We start from the raw sequence: 15,792 nt of genomic DNA on the forward strand, positions 1-15,792 counted from the left end.
CAGCCAATAAGTATATATTCAGCAATGTCGGCAAAATTTTCTTCAATCAAACGTGTTATCATTTGTAGCTGACGTCACAACTCGAAACGTCTTAATTCTATTCTAAAAAAAAAAATTACACTCGAATATAGTAGGTTCGTTGTTTTTCAGTTTGAAAAAAAAACAGTCGTCTGACAGTTGCGCACAGCCGCGCCTTTGGCGAGAACACGAAAGTGTGATCTAACCTCAAAAACCCACGTCAATAGTGGCGTGAGCCTCACAGGCATCACTGAATCAAAGATCTTATCCTCGAAGGAACAATAATTAATAAGAAAGTGAACTATTGAATCAATCGTGCTGTCAAAAAACATTTCTCTACGATGGCATCGACGAGAGAGAGACGTTCCAATGCTGGGAATAAAATGGCAAGATTACTCAACGAAGAAGAAGAGGATGATTTCTATAAAACTACATACGGAGGGTTCGAAGAAGTCGAGCAGGATAACGATTACATGTTAGTTAGATGAGAATTTCAATTGACAAACATTCTGTTTAATATTTCCATAAAATCAGTATTTCACTCACAGCATAATACTTCATTGTAATGTTATTGAATACTCAGGGAAGAGGACGAAGGCGAGGATGAAGTGGACTCAGATTTTAGTATAGACGAAAATGACGAGCCTGTTTCCGATCCCGAACAAGAAGGACCCAAAAAAAAACGACGCCTTGTTACAAAGGCATACAAAGAGCCCAAACCTACCTCAGCACACTCACATTCTACTCCTAAAGAGAAAAAGCCTAAGACACCCAGGCAACGTCGAACTTCTATTGACAATTCAGGTACATCAGGAAATATCAATGGCAATAAACGTGATCGTAGCCATTCGATCAGCAGTATTTGTAGCTTCATGCCAAACTACTATCCCTGTTTCGTTTTAAAGAGAGAAAATCGATTCGTCGTTCTACTGCTGCAAAGTCGGCAGCGACCCAAAGACGACTCAAAGAGAGAAATGAGGATCTGAAAAGAAAAGTTAAGACTGTAAAGTACGACGTTTGGAAGCCAACGCAGGAAGAACTGTTGGAGGAAGCCCTCATCACGGAGGAAGTAAATTTAAAATCATTAGGTAATGAATAATACTGCTGGCAAGTAAAAAGACATGATTGTCTGTGCCGATGGATGGTTATTCAACTCATACTTTTAACATGTTTTGACAGAAAAATACCAAAAGTTAGAGAACGAGAAGAAAAACACGAGGACAGTGCGAAAGACAAATGTTGGCCCTATTATACGTTACCAATCTTTGTCTATGCCTGTTTTGATGCTGTCTGAAACACAAGCTGACAAAGATGAGGAAAAAATTAACGTCGAAGCTGACGATGAAAAAAATACTACTAATACAACCAGTGATATTCTAGAACCTGGATTATCACCTCCCTTGTCTGAAAAACCGTGAGACTTAAATTGGTCATTATTTGTGTAGAGCCTTTTGCGATATGCAGACCGCAATAAAAAACAAAAATGTCCATAACTGCCGTAGTTCTAACTACTTTCAAAATTATTTTTCAGAGAGATAATGGATCAACAAAAAACTATTGACGGCGGTAACAAAGATACACCTATTAAACAGAAGGGAGAATCGAGCTCAGCTCCTAATGAAGCTGAAAGTCAAATCATTCATGAAGATACAGGTTCTAAATACGAAAGAACTTTCATCACATTTGAAAACGAACGACTTTTTACAGAAGCTTTCAAACGTACACCTGCTCCTCGCCCCTCTCTAAAATCTCTTTGTGCAATTACAAGGTAAGTTACGGCCTTTCGACATTGATGTATTACTCCTGAAGGTGATTATTTTGAAATAATCAAGGACTAATACACTATATTTTCTGAATGATTTTAGACTTCCTGCGCGGTATATGGATCCAGTGACACAGCTACCGTACAGAAATATACAAATGTTTAGAATATTAAGAGAGGCGTATTATCAACAGCTGGAGTCTCGTGCAGAGACAAACGATGCTACTCAAAACCTTGAATTGGTACGGTGGCTTGAATGGCGACAGAAAAATCGTCGCAATAATAACAGAAATACGATTCGTCTGGAACCTGCTTCAGTGTCGCAGACATCTTAGCTGATCCTTCTGGTCAATCGCTATTCCTTGTAGCATTGAACAGTCTTTTGTCACATCATTTGACATGACACTGGATAATTATTTTATCAAATGCCTGCTTCAGTATTTTCATACGAAAATGAGAATGAAAATCAAAGAAATCGAAGCAATTTACACCACTTTCCCTTTCGAAAATATGGAAATTGCTGCTACTCTGTTGGGTAGATGACTTCCTTCGAGGGATTTTAAGAATTGGGATTGGATTAAAAAATATCTATTTTTGAAACAAACGGAACGAGTTTCAATGGTTTTTATTGTTTTTTTTTTTTCGTTTTTTTTTAATAAAGCTTTGCCACTTCACATTAACTAGTAGAATAAGTTAAAGTTTTTTTGTTTTCATATTCTTTATTGCTAAAATGCAAATTTATCATTTACCTACATGGATTTAATCAGGAAACCACAATCAGCACTAAGACGTTTTCTATTTGATACAACGAAAAAGACGTCTTTATTTCAATATGAATAAAATTAAATGTGTAGAAAAAAAAAATTAGGTATGTAATTGTAATTAATAATAAGGTTAGTAAATTACGCATATCATAAGGTTTTCATAACAGTGTGTTTAATTTTTTAATTTTTTTTTTCTCAAGATTTTTTTCCTTTATTTCTTCTAAAGCATGTTTTGTATAGTAATTAGGAGTTGTTAATCTCTCGTGTAGTGCGCGAAGCCTAGACATTTCAAGTTCCACAACGTGTTGTTCGCTGTTGCCTTTGCTTCGATTTATTTCATTCAGTTCCAAGTCATTCTATTTTACGACAAAGATGGTTCTCGCAATCTGCAACGCGTCTACACGCGTATCAAACCAATCAATCATTTATCTGTACATGCTCAAAATGTCTTCCTGGTCGCAATCTTAAATTAAATTTAAATGTCTACGTGAAATTGTTTATTATTTTTTTACCTTTGTTTTTTCATTTCTTAAATTAATATTTCACACAATTTTCTGGACACGAAGCTGTTTGTAAAAAATAAAGTCGAAAAGCATACAGTTTAGTGCTTGCGCGTATCATTTTATTTTAATTCTACTACGTGCGCGCGAGAGCAAGTAGTGATCAACATGGAGTCATTCCCATCTTCGTCGTTTCGTCTTTATTGATATTTAGTATTTTCATTACGACGTCTGCTCTGCACAATTATCATTGTAATTGTGTTATTATTTGTAAATTGTTTATAGTATATGTACTCGTGATCATCACACTATGCGTAGAGAAGAATAATTATATATGTATTACAAAGAAGCGGTAATACAACATTTAATTATCATAACGTAATATATATATATATATACATACATATATGTATAATAGTGTAGATATATATGTGTATATATATGTATATGTATAGTAGTAAATAAGACAAATTTGAATAGAGGGCAGAATGGTGTGCCGGCCACGGTGAATTCTTTATCTTGTACGTCGCTTTTTCGGGAGAATTGAATCTTTTTCTGCCATTTAAACCAACAGACCAAAAAAAGATCTTCTACACCTATACAAGATCGAAAATATAGTCTTAGTCCGCGTCCTACCACGCATCCGCTGTACCTACCACCAGTCACCACTCTCTCCCTCCAGCCCACCATGTAACCGCTTCTGAAAAATTGGAATGATATTAGAACGCTCCAGAAAGTAAGAGGAAACAGGAGAAAAACGTCCTTAAATTAGTAAAATGTAAGATTTTGAATAGTTTGTGTCAGGTAATGGTTGGAAATTAATCAGATAAAGAATAATTAAATAACGAATGACCATAATAGAATCAATTTCACAGCGCCACTCACATGGAAAGCAGTAAGGCGAGTCACTGGCAACACTGCTTGCGCATTCCGTCAGCGTTCATCGTCGGTTTAACGTCGATTGGCTCTACGTTTTGCGGCCGGATAGTGTCACCTTCGGGAGGATCTCTAATTTGTTTCTGAGAAACGATTCTGTAGATTTCTGAAGAGTTGAAAGAATGTATAAGGAAACGTAAGACAATTATAAGTTTTCAAAATTTCGTATTAAATTCAAACTGAATTCTTGTTATGTTACCTGTTAAGATATTCTGGAAAGCGAGTTCAACATTGGTCGAATCCAGAGCGGATGTTTCGATAAAAGAGAGGCCATTCTTCTCCGCAAATGCCTTAGCCTCGTCGGTAGGAACTGCTCGTAAGTGCCTCAAGTCGGATTTGTTGCCCACCAGCATAATCACTATGTTCTGATCTGCGTGATCCCGAAGTTCTCGCAACCATCTCTCCACATTTTCATACGTCAAATGTTTTGCTATGTCATAGACCAATAATGCTCCAACTGCTCCGCGGTAGTACCTGTCGTACATCCAACATGTAATACAAATTAATTACAAACAGACCAATCACAAGGAACAATAGTCAAATATTCCATAATCATATACGCACGCTGAGGTAATAGCTCGGTAACGTTCTTGTCCAGCAGTGTCCCATATTTGAGCTTTGATAGTCTTGCTGTCTACTTCTATACTGCGCGTAGCAAACTCAACACCTATGGTCGATTTTGACTCCAGGTTGAACTCATTACGTGTGAAGCGTGAGAGCAAGTTACTCTTTCCTACTCCTGAGTCTCCGATTAGGACAACTGTAATCAAACACAATTGTCACTGGAATTACCTTGATTATTTTCCCCCGTGTACTCGAATGGCATTCTGTTACCTATCAGAATTGTTCTAATTCTTCGGTACTGACTTATGAAAGGAAATTAATTGACCTCAAGTTCTTGAGATCTCGATCAATTACAGATGTGCTCTTAGACTCTAGAATCTAAGAAGAATTGATTTCAGTTGCAATCAAACGGTGCCATGAATAGAGTAATATATGCAAATTAAAGTTGATATGTGCATGTGCGGTAACAGATTCAATGGGTTCTACATCGAATATATGTAAGTAGGCGATTGTCGACGACGAGAATTCTTTACTCATTTATTAAAATTATTTCGGTGTCAGGTCGCGCTTGTTGTATAGCAGGAGGCAGGACAAGCCTGTAAACATGTTACGAGCAGACGAACAAATCAAGTGTGATAGCGATAGTACTACTGTTGGACATGGACAAAACAAAGATAAAAAGATGCACAATAACCTGTTCCGTCACAACAATTCTCAGTACCAGCGTATTGGAAAATAAATCTGCAGAAAATTTTTCAAGCTGAATTATCATCTCTGTGAAAAAATCATCATAAAAATAATTTTCTAAAGTTTGACAAAGGTCATTGTTAACAAAGCAACTCATATAGAGCCGAGCACAAGCATTAGTCAGACTAGAGGGAGGCTCAGTCATGTTGTGACACAGTCACATTACTTGATTACGAGTTATACGTAAATGAGGACTACAAAGAATAGTAAAAAAGAAATGATATTTGCTGACGTCATGATTATTTATTGTACGTTGTACGCAAAACGGGTACATATAATCAAAGTAATTCGGGAACGTTCGATATTTCGTGCGAATGGAACAAATAAATGCCATCAATGATATTGTCGAAAGATCGCAGAGTATCTCCGCGTTTTGAATAGCGTAAACTATAAATAATTTCATAAGGTGGCAAACATATTCCGTTAACGCGGTTCCTGCAAACAGTAATCTGTTCACGGTCGGAAAAGCGATAACGGTTAGTTTCCTCGTGACGGAAAGAACGTAAGTGACGTACGTATGTGCCAATGTCACTTAAATCAAGCAACAATACAACAACGCGTGAAACATGACTATATGAGAAGAGTCCTATGGAGTTCCGAGCCGCGTTCGTCGGAGGTTGGCAAACCGACAGAGGATAGTCGCGTTATGGCTCCGTCGCTTGATTATCGAGTTGCGATTATGAGTTTATGATTATTCAAACGGGTACAATTACCTTTGAATAAATAATCGTACTCGTCGTCTCGAGTCCCCATCTCCGCGGTAGCAACGAACTCCTCCCTTGGTTTCGTTGCGGACGACGACGACGTTTGTTCCTCTACCTCCGATCACGGACACGCAAGAAATATTCCGACGTCGCTGTCTGTATTTATTTTACAAAAGCCTCGTCGTTTTAGGAGCGATTTATCGATGACCACCGATTACCGATCGGTATATTATTTAGACAGGCTGCACGGGTATTTACTTGAAAAATTACTGTGACTGGACGGTTCCCAGTCTAAAATAATACAATTAATTATTTTCTCCCTTTCAATTTAACTGTACAATATGGCCTCCTTTCTACGCCCCTCCAAACCGATATCCCGCGCTTGCGCGGGACCTCGAAACAACTCCGTAACACGCATGCGCTGCGTTATTGCGATGACACGATGATGAGCAACGTCAAAATGACAGATCGCGCATATATTGCATGCTTTTTGCTTTTGTACAACTCACTTACATCGACATTATTCCGCAGTCTCAACTGAATTCAGAGAGATCCGAGAACGGAATTGAAACGCCATAAAGTTCCCTGTAATTTAGCTATCAAATAGACTTTTTTTTTCGAATTATTATACTTTGTAATCAGTGTCCAATAATCACGCGGCACATGTCCAGCAATGACACTTCAGATAATAAATGCTCTGTTCCGGATTGATAACTATCGAGACATTCCAACCCAAGGCGTGTCTGTATAAAATGTTGTAGGATAGAATTCTATAGCTCCGTTAAAACGAACCATCAATTTGCTGTTTAGGCAAAAAATTGAAAATGATTTCCTTTGTCCGCACGATTTCAAAACCCGAATTCCCGTTTTTCCCCCGACCGTGATTTCATTTTCAACCCACAGCTGCATCGACAAATTTATTCTGCGTATAATATATATGTACAAAGTAGATTTAACGAGCTTTTGGATTATATAAAGCTTTGAAAAAATCTTCATTAAATGTCAATTTAAATAACGCGTCAAATATAATTATTTATACACCGCTTAATTGACTAGAGAATTGAAATATTCCTGGCTATTTTGGATGGTTTTTGGAACGCGCGCAAAGTACGCCGGCGATAAGTGGCGCCGTCTCGTCCAACGTCCGCACCTCGCTACACGATGGAGTTCAAGTCCTTTCCTTTTCTGTTTCGGATTGCAAGGGGTGAGTCGGACATATTGTTGAATAATCGTAATTTATCCAGGACATCACAGCTTCCAGTGAACTTTTATCGTTCGATTTTGCACCATTATACGTTTACCCTCAATCTCTCGGTAATAGTTTGCAATTCTCAAGGCAATACCAAAAAGTCTTACTCCGTTTGTGCTTTTAGGTTATCCAGCGCACAAGTGTATCAATTAATCGTACAAAGCTAGCGGCAAATATATTCTGTACCAAGCAGCGAACAGCAATTGTTTCTCTCTGCTTGATATAAAATATTTTCACTACCTTCGTCAAAGCTGATCTGATCTGATCACTACCTAGTCTATTTTTTATTTAATTAATGATTACGTCTGTCTAAAGTTGACAGTGAAACGCATGTCGTACGCGTGCACGGTTGTTTCGTTCGACTGGGTACGGAAATGGTACAACTTCGTAGTTTCCGATATTTTTATGATGATTGGGCATGCACCACTCTGACCCTGAGTGAATTGAGAAAAATTACCCTTGTTTTTTCTGAAAAATATCCGCTTATTTGACATCATTTTCGTATGTTCAATTGAACTGTTATCAAGAGAACGTTTTTTTCTTACACCAGGGAATCAAGATGGGTGCATACAAGTATATGCAAGAGCTGTACCGTAAGAAGCAGAGCGATGTGCTCCGTTTCTTGCTTAGAGTTAGATGCTGGCAGTATCGTCAACTCACCAAAATGCATCGTGCTCCCAGGCCATCTCGTCCCGACAAAGCCCGCCGCTTGGGTTACAAGGCTAAGCAAGGTATTTGCGCAAATTTATATTTTTGAATGTAATAAAATTCATATTTCTGTCTTTAAAATTTATATTTTCTGTGATGAACTGTACATGCACCACTCTTACTGAACCTTGGAGATATGTACTGTCTGATGAAAAGTTTTAAATAACATTGTTTGGTCTGGGTATTTGATCTACCGTCGTTTAATCTTTAAATATATTAAATATTAGTAAAATATCGTTTTACAAATTCTTACAGGCTTTGTCATCTTCAGAATCCGTGTGCGTCGTGGAGGTCGTAAACGCCCTGTACCCAAAGGTGCTACCTTTGGTAAGCCAAAAAGTCATGGGGTGAACCAATTGAAGCCCACACGTAAACTGCAGTCCATTGCTGAGGTAAGAGTCACAATATCAACTTATAAATCTGTAATAATATGAGAGAAAAAATTAATTCAATCTTGCAATAATGACCTCACTCACCATGTTTCTTACAGGAACGTGTTGGTCGCCGCTGTGGTGGCCTGCGTGTGCTGAACAGCTACTGGGTAGCTCAAGATTCGTCCTACAAATACTATGAAATCATTCTCGTTGACCCTGCACACAAGGTAAAAATTTGTATTGTGGTAATTGTGGAGTTCTCAAATATAGACAAAAAAGAGATATTCTTTCTTTTTGCTACAAAAAAAAAAAAAAAGAAAAATCATGATTGCCCCCAGTGATGTGATGATATCATTATTTTAGCATTGAAACTGATGATGTTTTTGCTTCCTTGGATGTCTGATTACTGGGTGGCCTATCTTATATTACATTGTTAATATTTTGATTTATATCTTTGCGTTCCTAATTTTTAACGGCATATTATTCTCCACAGGCAATCCGCAATGATCCTAAGGTAAACTGGATTTGTAACTCGGTACAAAAGCATCGCGAGCTGCGCGGAAAGACTTCAGTAGGCAGGAGTTCACGTGGATTAGGAAAGGGTCATCGTTATTCGCAGACGATCGGTGGATCGCGTCGCGCCGCCTGGTTAAGAAGAAACTCACTCTCGTTGCGCCGAAAGCGTTAAGCACGTGCTCGGCGTTATATTTTTCGGTGTTTTTTCGAGCGAGTCGTGGTCCGTTATCGTACACACGTTATTCAGCATGTGTTGGTAGCCGTCACGAGAATAAACACCATTTTACAATAAAGTCGCAGCGATATTTTTCCTCTTTTACCCTCTACTTGATAGATTATTTTCGGTATGAGCGAAAAATTAAGATTATTCTAGATGTCATCGACGTGGATTCAAACCTGTCTGGATCTAAATACGAGTCTTAATGATTGAATTTCGATACAAGCCCGTTCGTGGTATCAATTTCGATGATTCGCTTACTAGCTGGGTTTTGCGTTTAACGAGAACGAGCCGACGTTACATCGTGGTTATCTTATCGAAATGCAATCTTACTGGTTATGTAATGTGATAATACACACTTAACCCATGTTAAACTATTATTGTATAGTGCCTAGAAACTCTCGGTCGCAAAATTGAAATTTTTCTTCGGAAGATATCAAGCCGAGGCAAAATGGGACAGAGTTGTTGTACTAGCGATGATTCCAACGAACACCTTCCATACCAGCCACAAGACACGATAATTTACATAGATGGGCGTGAAGGTAAATCAGGAGATTTTCATTTTACATTTTAAACCAGAAGCGTGAAAAAATTTTTACATACCTGTGTCCTAAAATTTCTAAAGTTGAACTCTCCCTCGGTATATTTTATTTCTGAAGATCGTTTTAGCTCGTTAAAATAGCAGTCAATGGCGAACATGTGTATTTCTTCTTTAAGTACGTGATCTTCGTCTCTTCCCTCACGTGATGAAGAAAATGTGCTCTTTTTACCCTGTATTAGAAGGTACGTGCATACATATATCCAGGTATCGTTGATTTTAATCGCCCTAGTTTCTGTGGATCAGAAACATCGTTGGCAGTAATCAACTCCGACCACTTCCAGCAGTGCGTCAAATTAGCTGCCAACTTGATTTCCAAGGAGCTAAAACTAGGAGGGTCAGAATCAACTGCACCCAGATGTGTATGTATATATATTACATAAGTATGCATACATACACGTAAATTCAAACGTGTGACGGATTCTAAAGATAAGATAAGGGTTTTCCCTGTAGATGCGGGGCGAGTCGAGTGTCTCATTCTGATAAAAAATTAGTCTGCCTGGTGCGATTGAGCATTACGGAAGTGCGTTTTATTGAACAAGAGAGAAATTTGTCACAATGCCAGGTAATGAAAAAGTTCACCAGATAAAATGTGCATGCTAGAAAAATAACTGTTAAAATAATACTAAATATTTTCTTATCGCCAAATGTAGTAGTACATAATATTCCTAAAAATAGTTTCAACGTTTTACTTTCTTGAATGGTATAATCGTAAAAATGAAACGATCCTCACGCGTGGATCTGTACCACTAAAGTATACTATTCATGCACGTGCTTGCGACTGTAATTCGTAATCTGATTTCGCAAACTAATGATGAATTAGTAAGACATCGAGATATATCGTGGTACAGTATTTTCACAACGCATATGCCTGTTGTATATGTACACACCTTAGATGTGTGAGTTATTCTGCAATTATACCCTAATTAGTATGTTATGTATAAACGACATCATATTTATTAGGGATCTCTGTTCCATTGAATATAAATTGATAAAACTGCACAAGCAGCCCAGATAACGTATGTTGTAAATACTTCTAATCCTTTGAGAAATGATGATAAATGTTACTACTATTATTATTATCACGAATAAATCTCAAAGACAAGAAAAGAAATTCTGCGCTGTCGATTTATTCTGATTGCTAGTCATCGGTAAGTGCGTGCTTATCTCTCACCAATATCATTGAAAGTGCAAGCGACGCGATTGCATCTGGTAAACAACCATGGTATGAATCACCCTTCAACGAACTCGAACGATTATTTGTTCTGCATATATCAGTAACGATCAGAATGAAACCCATTACTCATCAGCCTACAGATGGGTCAGCCGTTCTGGAGGACGTCCTTTGCCCGAAAACGCTATCCGGGGAGGAAGAGATAAAGATGGAAGCGAGATTTACGTAGGGCGGGCCTTTCACGAGGGTGACATGATTCCTGCAAAAGTAATACCCGACAAAGGGATAGCCTATGTCTGTTGGAACGGCCAGGAGCATCCTAAGGACGAATACGAGGTGCATTTTATCGCTGATCCTTTAAACACCCAGATTTTTCCTGAAGAGAGGTTTCAATTTATTAGTATAAAAATTTATATCCATATTGGGGTAACGTCGAACCTCATTCCGATATTTTTTAGTTGCTCGAGTAATGATTTTTAAATTTCGCCGTTTTGCGGCGAGCGAGATATCCCTGGACTGAGTCATCGAAAATGAAAAAACAAAAAAGATTTAGTTAATATGAAATTTTATCTCGTCTTTAATCGAAGGAATAAGCAAAATATTAATTTTTAACGAAACGGCGGCTTCTGAAATGAAAAATTCGATTTTTCATAAAAGTTTTTGCCTTAATTTGTTTACAAAATGTGATATGATAAATATATTCGTAAAGGTTGTGTAAAAATTTGAGACCGATCGGTTCAGCCGTTTCCGAGAAATCTCGCTCACCGACTTTGAAAACACAATTTTGGGGAAAACTCGTTAAAAATTTCAAAAGCAATCTCAAACGCTCCGGGACGTTTTTGCAAATGTGCGCGTAACTTGGAGAATATTTGCCGGATCGACGTGAAATTTTCTATGTATATACTTGAATGTACGTACGTCGCGAAAATGAGATTTAAAAAAATCTAGTTACAACCTCTTAACGTATTTTCCTCCAGGTACTGTGCCAAGGCGAGTTTGCTTGGGAATTCTGCAGTGCCGGATCTATTCCTCCGGACGGTGTCGTCGCGGGACAAACTGCCGACGGCGAGCCTCTCTACGTCGGACGCGTCCTTCACAATGGATCTCAGACCATCGGCAAGGTCCGTATTTGCTCGCAAGGTTCTGGATTCTGTTTTTCGCATTCTTTCGCCGATTCGACGCGTTGTTTTTCCAGGTCCAAGCGAGCCACGGCTGTCTCTACATCCCCTTCGACGGCGAAGAGCTTTCATTTACGGACTACGAAGTCTTGGTCCTCCACTAACATCGGTCGGAAGGAATTACAATTACGTTACTCGAAATTGTTTTCTACATTCGTTAATTGCGCGTATTCTATGAATATTAGTTAAAATTCTCCTGTCAATCATCACGATTACGTACATTAAACCTTTGTCAGCCAAGTTGTAAACAACTTGTAAATACCAATTCAACGATGTATCAAATTCGCATTCATTACCGTCCCGCCTTCTGCGCCTAAACATATTGCTATTTTTTAGGGCAAATCAAAATAGGATGTTCATAATCACTGTAGTACGGTGGCCTGAAGTCAGTAGTAGCGGATGAATTATCAACAAATAATCACTCAACCCTCGATTACTTTTGTATACGGAACTATAAACATAAAAACAGCAACAATAACGGCAACAACACCAACAACAATAATAATAATAACAGCCAAAATCCGAGCCAAGTCAACGTCCGACGATTCGCTCAATGGGAATTATAATCCGGGGTTTCGGACTTGTGATATATTACTGTGGTATAGGTATTCGCGCACATTTTTTTTTTTTTTCATCTTGCGTGCCAAATCACATTTAATACCATGACTTTGTACGAACCCTGTAATTATATTACGATCAAAGCATATACAGGCGGATCTACGCAGTTCCAACTCGATTCTTCCATTACACGTGTGCTACGGATAGTGTATGAGTATCATCGTGCTTGCGAAGAATAATGCTACATGGTGAACGATATAGAAAAAACGAACCGGTACTCAGAAGTTGTTTCCGAGACTATTAAATTATTATAGCAGAATGACGCTTACCGTTGCTCCTGTACCCGGTACGATCCGAATACCAAATTCTCTCTGCTTGAAATTGCTCGCGATCAACCGGTCGACTAGGCACGTGAATTACGTGATACAAAAATCATGCTTACCAATGTCAAAGCGATAACGAACCTGGCTATCGGCGTATTTGATCAACCCTGAAACGTTAATTGCTCTCCAAAAATTCTTAAAGCTGTACTTTCGGTGCAGATTTATACCGATTATTGTATTCATTATCTTTGAGAGTTTCGTTTCGATTGTGAGTAGGTGTAAATGAAAATCCGAAAAAAGTGTTGCAGGGTGGCGACAGACCGGGAAGGTTCAGAAAAAGTCAGGAAATTACGATCGACCGTAGATAAGAACGTACTTTTTTCACAAATCGTTTTCAAACTTCAGCCATGCTTGGTAAGTTCAGTTGTAAGCTAACTTTCGGAAATGGTATACTGTTCAATTTCTAATTATTTGTCTGAAGCGAAACAATACTTTGTGCATTTAGATCCAAATTCATATATCCATGGCGCCCAACTTCTGGACCTTTTGGTCATAGAAGCTGCCCAACATTCCTAAGTTTCGTGATGAAAATTCAGGGAATTTGGAATATTCTTACGGGGAAAAGTCAGAGAATATTATTTAACGAAAATCGTCGCCACTCCATAGCCTACGGGGAAAGTGTTAAGGAAAATTTTCACAATTTTCCACGGCTGATTTTAACAACAAGGAAGTAAGCGTGGAGTTATACTTAAATACAGGTATGTACACACATGTTTACGACGAAGCAAATACTGCACGTATACAAACGCGTTGACCCAAGCAAGAAGCAAGACATTGTGATTTAAATTTGGTCACGCTTCGACCGTTACAAACTATATAATATGATACCTATGACATCGCGCGATCACTTTCGCGTACGCTTAACGACCTATGTCGTATAACTTTTACGGTTCCTAGAACTTGCCGGCAGATTATCTAGTTCTATTCGATATAGGTAACCACAGATTCATTTATTCGCGTTTAATGTCTGGTGAGTAAATGCGTTTTGCGCTTTAATAGTATTTTTTTTTTCTGTTTTTTAATGCATCCACTAATCGACACTAAAACCATAAAAAATGTTGAGGCGTAGATTAACAATATCGTAAACTAACTTCCAGGCTTATGCATAAAATAAAAGGTACCTGAGCCGCGAAGGCTGCGGAGATATTGTTTTTTTTTTCAAACCTTACGCGGTAATGCGAAATAAAATCAATCACAGTCACCGTGCCATTCTAGTATAGGTATAGTGTATATATTCCAAAGTTGTGTCGGTGAATGGCACGATTGAATTGCATAAGAGTGAGAAAACAAGAGCGAAAAACTTGTGAAAAAAAATTGCAAAATAAATAACTTTCAATCATATTCTATACGTAATTTGTGGGAGCGTGGATTTTAACGAGTTATGTAGAGATTTCGATTTTCTCGCATACTGCTTATCGACAAAGTCCAAATAATAGTAAAATATGACATTATTCGCGGCGACACTTGTAATTAACTATGAATATATATTGCGCGTTTTATAATAATGAGATTTGCGATGCTGTAACGATTGCCGTAAATATGGGAGGTTTTCTACATGGTCTACATGAACTCCCGCGTATTGGGTATACACACACACACACACACATGTCTATTTCTATAGTTGTACAACGTGCAGTGTATGTGTACGCGAGAAGAGCGATTCACTAATCGGATGTTGAGTAATCGAGTGAAATTGCTCGAACCTTGTAAGTCGTTGGTAAAGGTTGATGGTTGATTCATATATTTGTTTTGTATCTGATTCTTCATGAGCGATAACGCGACTATTTTGACTCTTCGGGTAGTGCGAATTACTTGTTGGTAAGAAATGTTCGGCTAGTCGGGGACGTGGAAGCTTTCCTCGTTTTGTCATCGTTGTATTTTTGTTTATAAAAAGGTATCTTCCTTATTAATCGTCCTGAACCTTTACGTCAGCTGCAGTGCGTGTCGCGAATCACCGTTACATAAGAACCGAAATGCCGATCGAAACTCGATATCCTCGATCCTGAAATTGCTATAGGTAAAATAATCATCGGTTGATGTCGCGTATGGTTGTATAATTTTTGACATATTCACCGAACGCGTTTAAAACCAATGGTCGGTTAAAAATGTTCCCTGACGAGATATGAAACAAGATATTACATCACAAAACCCACATGATAGATGACGGTTGATATTTGATATTTTTCTTCTTCTCTTCCTCTCCGCCGTGTCAATCAATTCGAAGCTTCGCCCAAAGATGCCGGACCTACTGCGCAGAAATTTTTTTACCACCGTTTCAAGTGTGTGTAGAATTTAACCATTAGCCGGGATTCCAAGTAGTGCGAAGTTGGAAGAAGACAAACATACGCCCAAGTGATAAATAAAAGTTAAACATTGCTAGCACCGATCCTTTTCGCAATGAGTACAGGTGCCTGTGTAATTATAACGATGATGACGATGATGAAGCTCTTCTCCGGGGGATTGGATGAAAACAAATTTTTACCGGTGGAATGAGTAGGTAGAAAAATAGGGAAATAACTCAATCAATGTTACAACGCCTCTCGTTACTTGTTTGTATAATATTGGCACATTTTCAACTCCGGAGTCGAAGTGGAAACAATTATCGCCTCGGTGGTGTCAATAATCGTGACAATCGTACGCGTGATCGCAGTTCTAGTTACACGAGCGCAAAACGTTATTTCACAAATGTATTCCTGTGAGTGGGCGACGACAATTGCGAAAGGATCAAGAAGGCAAAAGAATTCTCGTTACTACGACACGTGGGTTCGGGTGTTTCGAGAAGAAAAAAAAGTTAATTTTAGTTTAAGGTCTTTAAATAAGTTTTGACAGAGTAGATTTATCC

At 38.3% G+C, this 15,792-nt stretch overlaps 4 protein-coding genes and 1 long non-coding RNA gene across 8 annotated transcripts; 3 read left to right on the forward strand and 2 right to left on the reverse strand.

Annotated features, from left to right (window-relative positions):
• The first annotated feature begins 6 nt into the window (after positions 1-6).
• Positions 7-3,612, forward strand: LOC124301458 (vacuolar protein sorting-associated protein 72 homolog). The gene is made up of 6 exons (XM_046756534.1): positions 7-493; positions 602-822; positions 924-1,106; positions 1,198-1,432; positions 1,550-1,786; positions 1,884-3,612. The coding sequence occupies exons 1-6, from the start codon at positions 360-362 to the stop codon at positions 2,113-2,115; spliced, it is 1,242 nt and encodes a 413-aa protein (XP_046612490.1). The 5' UTR covers positions 7-359; the 3' UTR covers positions 2,116-3,612.
• On the reverse strand, positions 2,695-6,357 carry LOC124301486 (ras-related protein Rab-11A). Of its 2 annotated transcripts, none has more exons than XM_046756600.1 (5): positions 6,005-6,357; positions 4,545-4,740; positions 4,180-4,454; positions 3,930-4,086; positions 2,695-3,741 (listed from the first exon to the last, which is right to left on the reverse strand). In XM_046756600.1, the coding sequence occupies exons 1-4, from the start codon at positions 6,042-6,044 to the stop codon at positions 3,950-3,952; spliced, it is 648 nt and encodes a 215-aa protein (XP_046612556.1). In that variant the 5' UTR covers positions 6,045-6,357; the 3' UTR covers positions 2,695-3,741; positions 3,930-3,949. The 2 variants fall into 2 exon arrangements, with proteins under 2 accessions (XP_046612556.1, XP_046612549.1); XM_046756593.1 differs by having other exon boundaries at positions 2,695-3,744; positions 6,005-6,356.
• A 699-nt stretch (positions 6,358-7,056) lies between these two features.
• LOC124301472 (60S ribosomal protein L15) lies at positions 7,057-9,135 on the forward strand. 2 transcript variants are annotated; one of them, XM_046756578.1, is made up of 5 exons: positions 7,057-7,199; positions 7,795-7,975; positions 8,208-8,344; positions 8,443-8,553; positions 8,820-9,135. In XM_046756578.1, exons 1-5 carry the CDS (start codon positions 7,080-7,082, stop codon positions 9,012-9,014), a joined length of 744 nt encoding a protein of 247 aa, XP_046612534.1. In that variant the 5' UTR covers positions 7,057-7,079; the 3' UTR covers positions 9,015-9,135. The 2 variants fall into 2 exon arrangements, with proteins under 2 accessions (XP_046612534.1, XP_046612530.1); XM_046756574.1 differs by lacking the exon at positions 7,057-7,199 and adding an exon at positions 7,202-7,309.
• Positions 9,136-9,272: 137 nt separating this feature from the next.
• LOC124301491 (uncharacterized) lies at positions 9,273-12,291 on the forward strand. 2 transcript variants are annotated; one of them, XM_046756619.1, is made up of 4 exons: positions 9,273-10,222; positions 10,968-11,167; positions 11,809-11,952; positions 12,027-12,291. In XM_046756619.1, exons 1-4 carry the CDS (start codon positions 10,216-10,218, stop codon positions 12,111-12,113), a joined length of 438 nt encoding a protein of 145 aa, XP_046612575.1. In that variant the 5' UTR covers positions 9,273-10,215; the 3' UTR covers positions 12,114-12,291. The 2 variants fall into 2 exon arrangements, with proteins under 2 accessions (XP_046612575.1, XP_046612570.1); XM_046756614.1 differs by having other exon boundaries at positions 9,273-9,601.
• Positions 11,193-13,301, reverse strand: LOC124301505 (uncharacterized). The gene is made up of 3 exons (XR_006907499.1): positions 12,897-13,301; positions 11,787-12,460; positions 11,193-11,207 (listed from the first exon to the last, which is right to left on the reverse strand). It is a non-coding gene; the product is annotated as an uncharacterized LOC124301505 (long non-coding RNA).
• Between the last annotated feature and the right edge of the window lie 2,491 nt (positions 13,302-15,792).

The sequence above is a fragment of the Neodiprion virginianus genome, chromosome 1 (genome assembly GCF_021901495.1).
Source record: "Neodiprion virginianus isolate iyNeoVirg1 chromosome 1, iyNeoVirg1.1, whole genome shotgun sequence".
Classification (NCBI taxonomy): Eukaryota; Metazoa; Arthropoda; class Insecta; order Hymenoptera; family Diprionidae; genus Neodiprion; species Neodiprion virginianus.